This window comes from Thunnus maccoyii, chromosome 7 (assembly GCF_910596095.1).
Source record: "Thunnus maccoyii chromosome 7, fThuMac1.1, whole genome shotgun sequence".
Lineage (NCBI taxonomy): Eukaryota > Metazoa > Chordata > Actinopteri > Scombriformes > Scombridae > Thunnus > Thunnus maccoyii.
In genome coordinates this window covers 30,664,400-30,680,744 of record NC_056539.1, presented here as the reverse complement: position 1 = coordinate 30,680,744, position 16,345 = coordinate 30,664,400, and the positions used below count along the sequence as shown (strand labels likewise).

The following is a 16,345-nucleotide window of genomic DNA, read 5'->3' as shown; positions in this document are numbered from 1 at the left end:
TGCATACTACACATGCTCTATAGCAGCTAACTTCCTGTTAGCTTTCTGCTAATTTGAATGAGGATGAAATAATTTAATTGTGCAGCTCTTCTAGACTCTCCAAATGTTATCGGACTGAATGGATCTAATTCTGCTAGTGAAACGAGTCATTTCGCAGCGGTTATGTGACACTCAAAACAACTTATCTGCCATTTTACAGCCGCAACGGTAGCGACAGAGTAGGCTACAGCAGAGTCTATGACGTCAGCACATGTTGACAGTGTTTTTGTAATTACTCTCACCGCCAGAAGGGGGAGACAAAAGTCCCACACTCCAGCTTTAGGATTATTTTGTCAACTACTATTTCCCACAGCTGCACCGAGTGGGTAACTCCTCTATCCTCTGTTTGCCATGTGTGTGCGTGTCTGTGTGTGTGTGTGTGTGGCTCATGCAGTATTAATATGATTACAGTAGCCTGGCGGCAGATAACCTATCACTCACCTAATCTTCTTTCCCAGAGAACAACGCTACACAGGCTTACTGATGTACAGTGTATGCCACCATACACTCTCTCTTTATCAAGTGCAATAGTCCCAACAGTGCTCACACACATACACACAGAAACACTCCACCTCCTCAGCCCTTATCTCCCCTCTGTCACTCATCTCTTCCTCTCTCACCCTTCCAGTTCCTTCTCCTTCTTCATGACCTTCATTTCCTCCTCCTCCTCCTCCTCCTCCTCCTCCTCCACGTCAGTCAGCCTGTCCAGCTTTACTTTCACTGTTGGATCAATATACAGTTTGGCATAATAAATGAGCTCCAGGACTAAATAATACATCTCGTTTTCTTGGAGCCTTTTAGTGTTGCAGAGGAACAACGGGCTAAAATAGGAGCTCACCAACTGTTTTGGAGACACTCGCAGCCAGCGTGCCTCCCCCTCACTGTAGGCTCACTGTGATGGCTCAGTGACATTATTTCACCACTAACAAGAGCTATAATCATATCATATCATAACATTTATTGATGTTTCTCTGTAAGTGCCGCCATCATGTGCCCTTATCTCATTGAAACTGGAACCGAAAAAGAACCACTACAGCCGCATGGCCAATATTATTGGCTTATTTTAGCTTCTCAAAGATATATCAGTGCTTTTATTTACTGATAAGTAACAAGAGATTACAGTGATGCCAAAGTTTAGGATAATTTGGAAACATTATCTAACCTAACCCTAACCCACTGGACACGACCTGCTCAGCACCAAACAGCAAACAGACACAGTTAGCTGTAGACTAGCTGGTGAACATAGTGGAGCATTTAGCAGCTAAAGAGCCAGATATTTCCCTCAGGAGTTGGTAGAGAGTGAATATTGGACTTACATTCACCACATGGACAGAAACACGACTCCAAATGAATGATAATGTTGCTCCGTACCTGGAAATAAGTAACTGTTTGCTAACTAGTTCAACATATCAACTTAAAAGCTAATGATATGTCAGAGTTGTGTTCACTACTTCCACTGAAAACAAGTGGCCAAATCAGTTCATGCAGGTTTAAAGCTGCTATAATGAATATTTTAATAGCAACAATAAGTTAAATGACTATGTGTAATGTGAAAGATGTCCTCGTGGTGATGAACCTACAGAGAATTATCACCCGGCTCTGCAGTTCCCCTCTGCTCTACAGAGCGTTTTAGCATTTTTCAGCTAATTGTTTTGGTTATCCACTCCTCAACTTTACTGTTTTGGTTCACTCTCATCCAGTGGAAAAAGCTCTACCTGCACTACCTGCTCAGCATCGAACAGACACAGTTAGCGACTAGCTGGTGAACATGCTGGACCATTTAGCAGCTAAAGAACACTGCTCCATTTCTGCTTTATGTGTCAATAGGCAACAGTTTGCTAACACTAACACCATGTCAACTTTGAAAAGATTGTAGTCAATGTTGGGTTCACAGCTTTTTCTGCTAAGGAATAAAAGTATGAAAATATCTGAGACTATAGTATGAACAGTCTGATATATTGTGCCTATTGAGGTGAGACATGATAATTTTAGGATATTTCATGCAACCTGAGTATGTGTATAAATAATCACATATCAATTATGGAAGATCCCTTTACATGTTGGTAAAAGTATGTGGACCATTTATTAATTTTATCATTTTCATTATACGGCAATGGACCTGAGGGTTAGCAGTGAGGAGATACAAGGTGTGCACTCACTGTTGCCAGTTCATCAAACTTCCCAAAGAGTTCGTTGAGCAGCTTGACGAGTTCCTGAGCGGTACACTGAGATGCCAAGCTGGTGAAACCCACGATGTCTGCAAACAGGATGCTGTTGGGAGAGAGAAAAAGAGAAAGAGAGAGATTATAATCTTACATGAAGAGATCAACCTGTCGTGACAGCTGATCTTGATTCTCTAAACCGCACAGAACAGTATATTCCTCCTCTCGCTGACACAAAATACCCACAGATCACTCCGGTGCAAAGAAATTGGCTAATGGTGTCTCAAATGTGAAGCAAGCGGCAAGTATCATAATCCAATCCCTGATAAGTGAAAGGGTCTTTTAGGCCAACTACTAAATCAATTACAGAGCTAAATTGCCTGCTGCTTGCTAGCTGGTGTAGTGAGGTTGAGGAAGGTGTTGAAAGCTACTTAGCCCCTCATTCATTTGCTTAGAGGCAGGCCAGATGGCAACAAAACAAGGTGCTATGGATCTTATTGACTCCCACTCAGGAAAAAAAATTACTGCTCCCAACAGAGACTCAGAGCTGAAACTGTGTGTAGAACTGGATAATATATATATTTTTTTATCATAGTTCTGATATGATACCTGAGTTTCTGTACTGGTACTAAATCAGTGCTTTTTCGACCATCTTATCATGAGTAAATACTTCATTAACATGTTTGTTCATGTTGAAAGTTGCTCCTCAGAATTTCTCATTCCAGCCTCATCTCAAACTTGTTTAATTAAAAGTGCTGTCAGTAGCATTTATAAACATGAATACATCATTGTAAAAATTATTCTGTTATCTTGGTATAATTGCGACAAATGAGATCACGGTTGAGTGAACTGGTGTCCCAGTGCTAATGCCAGCAGTGTTATTATTGGTGTTACGATGACACTCGGAGCCACTAACTATAAAGGAATAGTTCAGCATTTCCCCACTTCCTCCCTACAAGCTTTTATGGTGCTAATAACAACATCATGCTCCTTCCTTGTAGCAGATTTACCTCTCCAAATTCTTTAGTAATCTTTGAAACGATGGGTTATTGATTTCAGACAGAGGATTTTTATTAAGCTAATGTTACTTCCATGAGTTGGTTGAAAACATAGTCTGTGGATGCAACCCTGACTCCCAGAAATTACATCAATACATGACTAAATTATAACAGCAAATATGTTTTGCTAGAAAGGTAACACTGGCTGGATTATGTTATCTCTCAACATAATGAGAAAATGTTCATTAATGTATTTGGCAAGTTGCAAAAATGTTGATACTGAACATATGAGTGAAATGCTCAGAGACGACGTTTTTGCAGTACAATATCTGCTGGCAGTAACAGCAATATCAAACTGTTTATGGTTATGTTTAGGCACTGGCAGTGCTTGGTTAAGGTCAGAGAAAGACGGTCTTGCTTTAATACAGAAAAAAAACTGCAGTGACTTGAAACACAACACGTTTAAACCTAAATCTACAACTGATATCACGCAAAAAGATTGAGGCTTAAGATGAGAAACATCGATCCATGTAGAAGACACTGAAATGAAGGAGCAGCATCGGTCTTGGTATTGCAGTTTAGAGCTACTGTAGTTGCTTTTAAGTTAGTATGATGAACTCTGCTTGAGGCTAGCAGCTCAAGGCTACATTAGCCACTACTAGAGAACTATTGGCAGTCAAGTTGCATTGTGGGTAATGTAGGCACCAGGTTTAATGTTGTAGGAGTGCAATGCTGTCTCAACACACACAGCCGTACTAGAAATTTACCTTCATAGAACAGTCTAAAATTGGCAAAATTGTGATATAAATCATCTGATCGTTGATTGAGTGAACATTATTATGAATCTGAACATTCAACTATAGGTTTCCATTCTTGACAGTTTGGGTCGGTACCCACAAAGTGTTGAGGTTCGTTACTGAGCCCTAGTTGCATGAGGAAGGCCTCGCTCTGCATCGTGACTGAGCTGCTGTGTTCTTTTTGGCAGCACAGTATAGTTGCTCGGGAGCCTGATGTATGCAAAGCCGGGATCACGACTGCTGCTCGACAGAAGAGCTCTGTTGTGTGATTTGTCTTTGAATGGCACTGTGGTGCTGCAGGTCGTGCTTGTGTGCGGTGGGTGAGGAGGAGAAGGCGAGAGGAGGGCAGGGGGGGGGGGGGGGGGGGGGAGAAAGGAGGCGAGGGGGAGAGCAGAGCGGTGGCTGAGCTAAATAGGTGTGTGATCAAACGTTCTTGGGGCCACATCAAACGAGGGCCAGATCAGGGAGATGTCACGCCCCTTGCTCGGCAACATAAAGCTGATGTTTTGGTTTTTTTTGTTTTTTTTTCTCCCATCATGTGTTTATGTGAGCATGTGTAGCAGCTCCCTGGAGACGGGAGGAAGCTCGCTCGCTGGGTGCAGCAGCATGATGTTTGGCCGGGTGCCAGCGCGGCAGTGAGGCTGGTGATCGGCGGTGATGTTCCAGAGCTGTGGGTGAGTGTGGGAGCCAAGCAGACAGACAGACAGACAGAGAGAGAGAGAGAGGAGAGGATTGTCTCTTGACAGGAGTGCTGTTGACATGCTACCTAGCCCTCCACTCCCACACTCAGTAGCACTGATACAGCTCTCCTATTCTCTTTACTGCCTCGTTGAAATGTAATCAGCTCAAAGTCAGGCCAGGCTCTCATGCTCTGTAATATTTTCTTTATTACAAGTTCAAGAGAGGTGGCTGCTGAAGGGGCTGATAAAATTCACAAGGACATGCCTGCAACTAATGATATTTTCATTATTGATTCATCTCTAATTTATTTTTTTTCATCTAATGATCTAATTGATTAGCTGTTTATACTATTAAATGTGGGAAAAGTGCCCATCGCAAGTTCTCAGGACCTAAGGGAATGTTGTCAAATTGCTTTTTTGTTATGTAACAAACAAACACTCAAAAACCAGAAGACATTCAACTAACAATTATATGCAACTGGGATGAAGCAGCAAGTTCTTTCTATTGCAAACCTGCAAATGTTTTTACTTAATAAATGACGTAAATAAGTGCCATATTAGCAAAATAGTTCATAGGTGATTTCTGTCAATGGACTAATTTGGGCCTGCAACTAAAAAAAGACTGTTTTCATTATTGATTAATCTGAGAACTACTTTGTGATTAATTGATTAATTAATTGTTTAGTCTATAAAATGTCACAGATCCCAAGCAACACACTACACTGTCAATTTCTCAAAGAACTTCAGTATAAAGTCAAAAGGTCGTGAAATGTAGCGCTACAAGCTAGCAAAGCTCTGTAAACAGAACCACGTTCCCGCACATGCTCAGTGGCGTCTGCTCTACACAGAACTACTCTCCGGAGGCTGAAAACGTGATCGCTGTTATCAGTCTTTGGAGGTGTTTCTAAACTAACTAAACATGCCCAAACTCCTAATAATGAAGGAATATGTCACCCAGTGCAACGGTGCGGCTCACTGATGTGTTTTTAATAGTTTTCGGACAACAACAGAGGTCTACGGCACAGAGGAATAAGAAATATCAGGCTTTGGATACACACACACAATACTTGTAAGTAGATCAGTTCATTGTTGGTTTGGCTCTGCACATGAGGTTTGTTGACAATAAGAAAAATATAGAGAATTGCAGCCAAATCCTACAACTTGAGGTGGGTTTTGCTGTTAGAGATGTTATTCAAATGCTGCCAAACCTATTACCAGCCAATAATACTGACATTGGACGATTCTGCAAAACCCCAAAATTACATTCAATTACATTATTTTTTTTTATGCTCATTGACAATGTTTTCAAAATTCTTTCCAACTATGGAATGGTTTGGAAGGGTTTTGGGAAAGATCATGGTTATGTCCAATAAACTATGGTTAATGAGGTTAGGCAGCTGAAGGATAATTGTTGTGGTTTAAATAAAAAGTTTGTGATGGGATGCAAACTCAAACATGGAAACAATCAAATCTTGCATGGGAGTTGTACTCACCACCTCAACCACCCCTACATTGTTACTCGCGACATAAAGGCTGCACTACTTCCTGTATCGTGACCGAATGTTGGAATTGAGCAGTAATTATTAGGTGCGGAAACTTGCATGCAGTTGCCTCTTTTACCAACTTTTTGATGTGTGGAAACAAGCCATTCTGAACTGCCACTCAAAATTGGGGAAAAAAGCACAGGGGGAAGGGGGGGTAGTTGCCAGCCAATCACTTTCGCAGTCTTTGAATAATACAAACAACATGTTTCATTACAGCTGGAAATACATTTTGGTGAAACAGCAAAATATCACCAATGTGTTTTATAGACATACAGAAGAAAATCTTCCCATTTGGTTGCTACAGAGCTTTCAACAAAACAATAACCTCATGCATTTAATGGTTGGCAATAAAATAATACTTAATTTGAACACAGTTATGAGTCTCATGCAGATTCATAAAATGCTAATCTGCCCGATAACAGTATCAAGAATGTGCAGATGTCTATGATCTACCTATAACAACAGTTTATGGATCTGCCGCAGAGGCAACACTGATCCGTTCCCTTTTCTCTTTCTAACCTTTACGTAGTTTGATTGCATCTGCGTTAATGGCTAATCTTAATCTGCTCTCCTTCTATTCTTGACCTTGACGTCACAGCAGGTGACACCTGGATCAAAACATCCCAGCCCCCTTCTGTACATCTCTGCGGTCCACAGTTGTCATGACACCCCCGTACCTGACATTGTCATGACGTTGGATGTAGATCTTGTGAAAGATCCTCTCAGGCGGCTTCAGGAAGTCCTCCTTCATCTCCATGGCAACATTCCTGGGCAGTAGGCTCATTAGCAGACGCTCCTGAGGAGGGGAGGGGTTAAAACAGAGGAGGCAGCGTTGGAACTTTAAACTGGGAAGATATTGACACAAGTGCACATCATGTATGATTGAATTCATGCAGGTTTATGCAGAAAATATATATAAAAGTTGTGCTTTTTGCCTTGATGTGTCAACAATGGATTCATGGGGATTAATGGACTGATTAATCAAAAAATAATCAACACATTAATTCACAATGAAAACGATTAAGATTCAAAGTTAATTCTTGACTTTGGAAATGTGACAAAACAATCTCACAACAAGGCCCATCTGCTGAGGAAGATCTTGTGATACGATCAAAAGCTCCAGAACAGCAACAGAGTGAATCTTGAGGTAAGGTTGTTTTGTAAACCAATCAAAATAATCGTTAGATACAGCTCTTTAGGCCACAGAAACTGAAGTTATTGGATTTTTGGACCACATGGAGGTTGGGCTGCAACTAATAGCCATTAAACTAAAGTTTTATCTAGAAATGTTGATGGTTTGACCTAAAAAAATGTCACAAAATAGTGAAAAATGGATAAGATTATCTTGAATTATGGTTTTTTTCATCAAATATTTTTCTACAATATCTGCACATATTACAGTCTGGTTAATGTTAGGGAACAATCATGGTTATGTTTAATAAAAAGGTGAATATTGACTGCAAGTCTGCAACACAAACTACTTGGTTCTGAGGAGCCGAGACCCGACATGGGACTTGACATGAGACAGATCCGACCCAGATGCTACTGTAATCGGGTTGGGTAGCATCTCATTTTACTGCCATGGGTCTTTGTATCAATATATTAAATACTCAAGTGGATCTGAATGGACTCGAGCGCACTCGGTATCAGCTCTAATCATGTGGTATCTCATAATCACAGCAGGAGAAAATATTATACTCCAATCCAGATTTATATTCCAACGTCCTGCATGAAAATCAGACGTGCAACACACACACATCCACCACCACCATCGATTCCCACACCTTTACTTTTCACGTCACTCCATGAAAGACTTCCTGCACAGGCACCAAACATTGACAGTAAACTGTGAAGTGCAGAATCGGCCAATATGAATGTAATTCCAAAACATGCGAGAAGCTAGAACTGGAGAATGTTTTACATTTGTGCTTGAAGAATAATTTAACTGATTAATATATTAAGAATTAATTTTCAGTTAAATAGCTCCTCTCGGCACAAGCTTCAAGCAGCGCTACAACTAATAATTATTTTCATTGTCTACTAATCTGATGAATATTTTCTCAATGAATCGCATGAAAAACAATGATCACAGTGTTCAAGAGCAGAAGATGATGTTATCAGATGTCTTTTTTTGTTCAAAACTCCAAAATATTCAATTTGCTATAATGTAAGGCTAGAAAAACAGTGAATTCTCACATTGGAGAACTTGGAAGAATCACATATTTGGTGTATTTGCTTGAAAAAATTACTTAAACAATGAATCAATTATCAAACTAGTTGCAGAATAACTTTATTTCAATCAACTAATCGATTAATCGAACGCAGCTCTTTCCTAAAGTATCATCTATATATGGTAGATCAGCATATTTGTGTTTGTGTGTGTCAACAGTCTCAGTTGCAGCAGCTCTAGTAGGATGTCGAACGGTTGTGAATGCACGATGAATCATCAGGTGGCTCTGCTCAATAGCTGTTGAGAGGCAGAGTTATGAAAGCAGCCGGGGCTCTCCTGGTTCTCCGTCTGACACCGTTTCACATCATACATCCATTCAGACAACTGCCTCTCACCTGCGAATAAAAAAAACTACGCTGGAGAGCAGCTTTTACAAACAGCCGTCACACTTCCTGATAGAGGCTGTTTGTGTGTGTGTGAAAGTGTGTCAGGTGTGGAAATCATGATAACCAATTAAGTGTGAGGGTGTGGTCATTTTAATAAAAAATAATTCATTTATCTGCTTTATTAATCTCTTCCACTTCTCTTCCCTGAACGTGTTATAATCACACACTAATGATTCCCATTTCTCTAATATGTCCCAGGCTTAATTCACTGTGTGCTCTGTTTGACTACGGCTCTCTTCATGGTGCTTTATTAATGAACCGTCGGCTCACGTTCTCTCACATTAACATGTGGATTTCCAAGAAGGAGCAATTCCCTCAAAAACTTTGTGTCTTTCAAACAAACTATTTGTTTGCAGAAAATGGGAAACTAAAGCTCAGTCAAGAGGAAGAGAGAGGAGGTTTTTGTCTTTAGGTTTACTGATGTCATGAGTGGACAACAATATCGTACACAGCCAATTTCACATGTAAAATGTGTTCATGAAATCCAAAATGAAGCAGAAACGCACAAGATATCCATGCGAATGAAAAAAATGGAGATGAAATGGAGATGACAAGACAAGAACAAGTACAATTATCATGACACAGTTATTTAAAATGTGATGACACATGGTTACAGATCATCTTTAAAACTGAAATACATACAGTATTGGTGAGAAGGAAATTCACTAGATGGCTACAAGTCAATTTCCAATCATCAGTGATGGAAATGTCAGAAAAAGGACATTTGTACATGTGCAGGAAAATGGAAATATACTTCAAAGCTTTGGGAAGTAGTTTGGTGCTTGTGTGACCAAACTGATTATTACATCAACAGATGACCATGTGGCTATAAATTTGCTTTACCACATATGAAATAATGTTAAAAGTAGAGTCACATGAACATATTGCATGTTGCCTTGCTGTCTACTGTCACCTGTCGCTATCTTGCTATCTTGCTACCGCCAGTCTGCCTTCATGTACCTGCATGCATGTCTTATTGTGGTTTTGCTTTTATTGTGTCAGACTAATGTATGTATTCTACATACTGTGCATGCTTTTTGTATCTGTGCTTCTGCTTTGCATGTTCTAGTTAGTGTCTAACAATGCAGCTCAATGTACTTTTCTATTAACATTAATATCTTCATGTATTTATTGTCTTGCATATCTTGTATCATGAGTCTCTGTGTTGCATGTTTTAAGGATGTCCTGAATGATGTTTTTTATTAATATTATATATGTTCTTCTTTCTTCATTTTATTAATTGTTCCACATGCTTATAAAAGACTTCAGTAACTTTGTAATTTCAATTTCATTTTCATATTCTGTTTTTAGGGTGACTCTGTAACATCTGTCCAGGGACTACAGATGAAAAATAGCCTCTTGGCGCATTTACAGCAATGTTTATTAATGTGCACTGTCCCCGTTAAATAAACAAACAAATAAATAAATATTATATTGTCTAAGGTCAACATGGAAGAGGTTAAAATTTCGAGACTGTCAGATGGTCAGAAAAAACAAACTATGTTTAAACATGAAAGTTCATTCTTGACCTTGGAAAGAGAAGTTTGACAAAAAATATTTGAACTCAAAATCCATTTACTCGCTTTTTGCCGGGCTTTCAGCTGCATCTCACGGTCTTCATCATTGGATAAAATTAGTTCAGCTGTCATCACGTGACTTAAGATAGGATAAAATCAAACTTTGACAAACAGCTGATTGTATATAGTATGAGCATAAAAAACAAGAGGAAAGAAGACCAAAGTTTCATGCTTAAATATCACGATGACAACAGAACTATCTCCATGACAACTGATGAAGACCATAAGATGCCTTTAAAATCTCCAGAAAAAGTTTGTAAGTGGACTTGGAGGGTTTTTTTTTAAATTTTGTCAAACAACTTACGTTTACTTTCCTTAACAAGACTTCTTGTGTTCATTTAAATAAGAAGCAAAGGTGGAAGTTGTGTGTCATCGTTATAGCGCTGCAGAACCTCAGGATGAAGGTTTGGTGTGCAAAATATCTGATCTTCTTTCCCTCAACTTGTCCAACTAGTTTTGGTTTCCTAAACTTAACCAGACTTTGAAACATATCATATGAGTCATATGAGTCATTTTTGTAATAAGCTTCATCAAAGGTCATTGACATTGGAAATAGTTTGACGAACCAATCCCAAACATCCATATCAGATGATCTTTATCAGCAGGACTTTGCTCAGTTGTCATGGAGATGAATCTGTGGAGGTTTAGTAGCTGCTGAGAGCTCTGAAAAAAGGTAGTAAGTGGACCTTAAAGTTGGGATGATTTTGTCAAACTATTTTCAAGGTCAATATCGAAGTTTGATGCTTTGCTTTTTAAGCCAACATGGACTAGTAGTCTTGAAATTCTTATGAATGAAGTCATGACAGCTTCTGAGCTTATATGTCAACAGATAGAACAGAAAAAGCTTGTAAATCAACCTTGTGTTGGGATTGTTTTGTTTTGTGGACCTTTCAGTAAGACACTGACCATTTTTATACCACTTTTAGAGTAATGCCAAATTTGGAACAGTGGTTTTCGGTCATGAATAGTGTTTCTGAAAGCGTCATGTGAGTCAAGAGAAAGCTACGCATTGCTTCTGGGTTCTGAGATTGTTATTGAACCGAGAAGTCAATTTACCACACAGACATACAGCACAGAGCCTACACAATCAATACGAACTATGGATTCAGCTCAAAGCAGAACCTGGAGCAAACCGAGGCCTGTTTGATGGGTGAAATTCAAAAAAAAAATTCAAGATGTAAGATGTTTGTTCATGGGCACATCAGCAGCTGCCCGGTTGCACGCCGTTGGCTGGATGTTGATAGATCCCAATCAGGGGTCTGTGTGTGTTTCTCTCACCCAGATAAATTGTGACCTTTACTGGAGTAGGGAGGCCATGAAAGCAATCTGCTTGTGTAATTACCTGTCAGAAGGGAGCCTGTTACTGCTGGCGAAAACACAGCATATCATCATCTAATCTACAAAGCACAGGTGTGTGTGTGTGTGTGTGTGTGTGTGCACTCACAAGCGTTGTATAACAGAGGTGAGATGTATAGAAGTGCATTATATACATGGGATAATTAGTTCTCTATTTAACAACTGGTGTAGGTGGGTTTCGTGCACATGGCAAGTGAGGAGGGTGCGGCGCATAACAAAGTCTTTCTGTGTGTTAAAGTTGCCTGATTGTTCCTTAGTTAAATCGCTCCATGTAGGTGTGCGCAGAGGGGGTGGAATGTGTGGCGCCGGTGCATGTGCCACAGTAATTGTTCTTTCCTTAAATAGCTGCTGTCATAGTTACTGTGTGCCTGTGGGCAGGTTGTTAGAATACATTGGCACCTGAAACCTTTAAAAGAAACTCTCAACAGACTGTGAATATTTCATGAACATACGCGCACAAGACGAGGTGAAACGTGTGGATGCGCCGGTGTCGTCTTGCACTCCTTCTGCTGTTTTCTATCTGTGCATTTGTGTGTGTGTGTGTGTGTGTGTGTGTGTGTGTGTGTGTGTTTTTCGTGTGTGCATATTCACGCCTCACCTGCTTCTCATTTTCATCCTCCAGCCTCAACCTCTCCTCGATGCAGTTGCGGGCTTGCAGGAAGACTTTCCTCTGGGTGCGCTCGGTGAGAATCCTCACAAACACCCCCGACAAGTTGACGCTGGTGAACAGCACCGCATTGGCCACCAGCTGCACACAAACAAGAACAGACATGCCAAACAAAGCCGGCAGGATCTATGTACTGTATGTGCATGTGAGTCTGAAGGAACGCACGTGTCCATATGTGCGTTTTATGTGCGCAGGCATACATCACGGTTAGATTAGATTTCACAATCCTTGATTAATCCATAGGATGGATTGAATAGAAGACATTGAGGACAGCACATGGATTACAACATGAATCATAGGTGTGACTTACAGAACAAAAGCTGTACAGTGGAAAGGCTAGCAGACAAAGTGCATTATTGATTATGAATCTTAGACTGTTGATCCTGCCGGACACTTAATTTGGAGAATGAACTCTATAGCTACTCTGTCGATCCAAAAAGGTCAGAGATGAAAGGTCAAAGACACACTCTAATCCTACACAGCCAGATGGATGGTACTTTTTCTGTATGGTGAGCAGATAAACAACACCTCATAAAACAAAACAACCTCACTGCAGTTCATACTGTAACTAATAAACAACAGCAAACACACACTAGCATTAATGCAGTGGATCCCAATCTACTGTCAGGACACCCAAAATAAAATATGAAGGGAAAGGATCAACAGGAAAAAACATATTTCTGCCACACAAAGTTTATTTTTTAGACTTCTCGAATCTTTTCTAGTGAACTACTAGTGACCTCCAAAAATAAAATGAAGACAGAGATCACCCTTTGGTTGAACTTGACACATCCAGTCATGATGGGTCACCAGTGGACTTTTAAAGGATCACAAGGGGCAGCAGTGCTTTAGTGCAAAATTAATAAAGAGTGTCAAAGTATTATGAATCTTTTCACTACCACAGGAATTTTCTGTCTTATAGCAGCATGGTTCCAAATCTGGGGGTTGCAAGATCAATGTGAGGTGTCACAAGTATTCAAAAGCAGAACAAATATATTTCTTCTACACAAGATGACTTAACACCCCCCAGAATTTATAAATAAAACATTTTGAGAGGGAGAATGTAGTCCTTCATTGAACTGGTGACCACATCGTGACATTTGCAGCCTCTGATAAGGGGTCACAAGTTGACAAAGCTTCATTTTACAGGGTCACAAGCCAAAAAAGGTTGCTGTGGTGCGGAAAATTACATCCTATACACTAAAATTGTTCCCTCTTCCTACAATCTGGAGCACAAGCACCACTCAAGTATCAACAGTAAGTTGTGTCTGAGGCTCTGCAGGAAGCCTGTTTCAGCACCGGCAGCTGGACAGCTCCTCGTCTGCTTCATTACTCTGGTGCGCAAAAGTTAAACTTTCTGCTCGTTTCCAATTTTACAGCTACAGTATCCTGGAGCTAAAATCGATAACTGGTGTGTTTTAACCTTTTCTTCTCCAGAGAAAGTCTTGTGAGCGAGCATGCTGCCTCTCAGCACCACTCCACATTCATATAGTAACTTCATAACTGGAAGCTTCCCAACACAACCACGCTGTTCTACTGGAGCAGCTGCCCAGGTGTACTTGGACTGCAGTTGCAGAGTACTCAACCGGCTACTTTTTTTTTGATTTGATGATGGTTTGAATTAAAACTGAGCATGAGGCAGTGGAGTTGGATGAGTGACCGGGACGCAGGTGCAGCACTTACCGGTCTCCACAGCTTCTGTCTCCTTCCAGTGACCGACGTCGCTATGACAATGAAGTGGGATGCAGCCAGCATCACCCCGAACAGCACGGCCAGCAGAGTCCGCACCGGCAGCAGCACGTAAGCCACGAGGGTGACCAGCATGAGCTGCCACACGCCTTGCTCAGGGGCAGCGGCGTTCACCAGCTCCGACGTACCGAGCGCCAGTGGAAACGGGCAGCAGAGCAGCGCAAAGGTGAAGCTGAACAGCAGGGCCAGCTTCGCTATTTGCTGCAGCTGCGTCACCTGCAGGTATTTGACGTTGGTGACGATAAACAGCGACAGGAACACCACGCAGTGAACCGGGTAGGAGCCCTTGGACAAGGTGAGACGCGGGTTGGACAGCAGCTCCACCAGGGACAGCGACGACGCGGCCACGATGAGCACCGCCAGCGCTTTGAGGGTGGCGGTCTGCTCCAGCTTCAGGTTGTAGTTCTGGAAGAGAGCCTCCAGTTCGTGGCTGTTGAACTCGTCCTCACAGGCGATGGCGCCCAGGGGTGCACCGGCTGGGCAGTGACCCTTCCTCCGCCGGGTCTTGACTCTTTCGAATGGCATCTCCTCCATGTTCCGGCCATTCATGAAGCGGGGATGGCGCACGACCTCTCAACTTTCCGGTACCTCTCCTCTCCGCACGGGGATCGAACCGGCACCCTCTCCCAGTTCATGCGTCCCTGGATGTCCGAGGATCGGGCTCGGTGTCAGAGGGGAGAGGGTGGCAGTGGAGACAGCAGAGCACCGCGCGCGCCCTACAGGTTGACGATTGTTGGTGTGTCGTCAGAAAAGTAGCCCGACCAATGTGCAGCACGCCTCTCTCTCTCTCTCTCTCTCTCTCTGTCTCTCTCTCTCTCCCCCTCTCTCCCTCCTCTCAGGAGGAGTTGGACCTCCTGCTGCGCCTCAGACAGGGTTGCCGGTGATCCTGCGCTCCAACAGGACTCATAGGAAGGATCACGCTTGCGTATGATGATAATCAAAACATCTCACCACGAGGCTCAGAGAACAGCCCTCATCACAAAAAAATAATTTGATTTTTTTTTTCCCTGGGTGACTTTCTCTCTTTCTTTCGCCTCTGAGACGCACAGCTCTTTCTCTCTCTCTCTGTCCAACACATAAACAGTAAACATCATGTCCCACTGTCCTTCCCGGTTTTAATTTGCTTCAGCGGTTTGGTGAAGACAGCAGCAAAAAACAGCGCTGGTGATTTCCCTTCACAGTGTCTGCAGTCAGAGCTGATGTAGTTCCCGGCTAAAAATAGACCAGCTGCACCGGTGGATGCTCCAATATAGCAACAATTTGGTCTTTCCCGCATCTCTTCCCCTCATATATTTTATTGCAGAGTCAAGTGTTCATTTCACACAGAGATTTAACAGGAAAAAAAAAACGTTAGAGAGATAATGGTCGTGCAGGGAGGCTAAAAATAGTCCTCTCTTCCCGAATTAACAGTGAAAATATAAGAACTGTGACGTGCATCATGAAAAAATACGATGCACCATTGTTATGGATGAGGGCATGTTTTGTGCATATTTGCATATTAATGCATTTGTGCATATTTTGTGTATTTCAGTGCGTTGACTGCAGGTTATTTAATGTGAGTTCAAGTTTTCTTTGCAGAGCAAATACAAGATAAGGGCCCGTATCAATGAAAATATAATTAACAATATTATCAAAGAAGGACATATAAATATGCAATATGGAAAGATAAACAGTAGAAGCCATTTAGCAGGAATATAACTGAGAAGAAGAAAAAGTCATTTAAAATGTGGGATGTAAGAAAAAAAAAGGGAGAAATGTGAGATTGTTGTGTAAATTATGTAAAAGGATTTTACAGCAGAGCTCTTCAAGATATCCACAGATGTTTTGGTATATCACATTAAGAGCTCTAGTTGTATATAATGGGAAATATTTTATGTGCATTAAATGTGTAGAAAAGTGTGTGACAGGTTAATGTGCATCATTCATTTTTCTCAGTGTCACCATCACAATTACAACATATTTATGCTACAGATGGATTAAAGGCTACAATAATAATAAGTCATTTATAGCACAAAAAACAGACATTTACAAAGTGACAGACAAGAATACAGTATGTAGAGGAATATGTCTACTGATTCATATGCATGGTGGATTAAGGTTGCTTAACCTCCTGTTCCTCCCCCACTGTGTACAGTATTCCTGTGCATGGATGTGACAGAG

General features: G+C 41.3%; 1 protein-coding gene across 3 annotated transcripts in view; it reads right to left on the bottom strand.

The window, feature by feature from the left end:
• LOC121900995 (adenylate cyclase type 1-like) overlaps nucleotides 1-16,109 on the bottom strand; it is a 59,342-nt gene extending 43,233 nt beyond the window's left edge. For 2 of the 3 annotated variants that reach the window (XM_042417599.1, XM_042417600.1), the window contains exons 1-4: nucleotides 14,120-16,106; nucleotides 12,368-12,517; nucleotides 6,898-7,016; nucleotides 2,199-2,310 (exon numbers count right to left, since the gene is read on the bottom strand). In XM_042417599.1, the coding sequence (XP_042273533.1) occupies nucleotides 2,199-2,310; nucleotides 6,898-7,016; nucleotides 12,368-12,517; nucleotides 14,120-14,734 (996 nt within the window). In that variant the 5' untranslated portion in view covers nucleotides 14,735-16,106. Of the gene's footprint in view, nucleotides 1-2,198; nucleotides 2,311-6,897; nucleotides 7,017-12,367; nucleotides 12,518-14,119 lie in introns of all 3 variants that reach the window. The other variant, XM_042417601.1, reaches the window with a different exon arrangement.
• Between the last annotated feature and the right edge of the window lie 236 nt (nucleotides 16,110-16,345).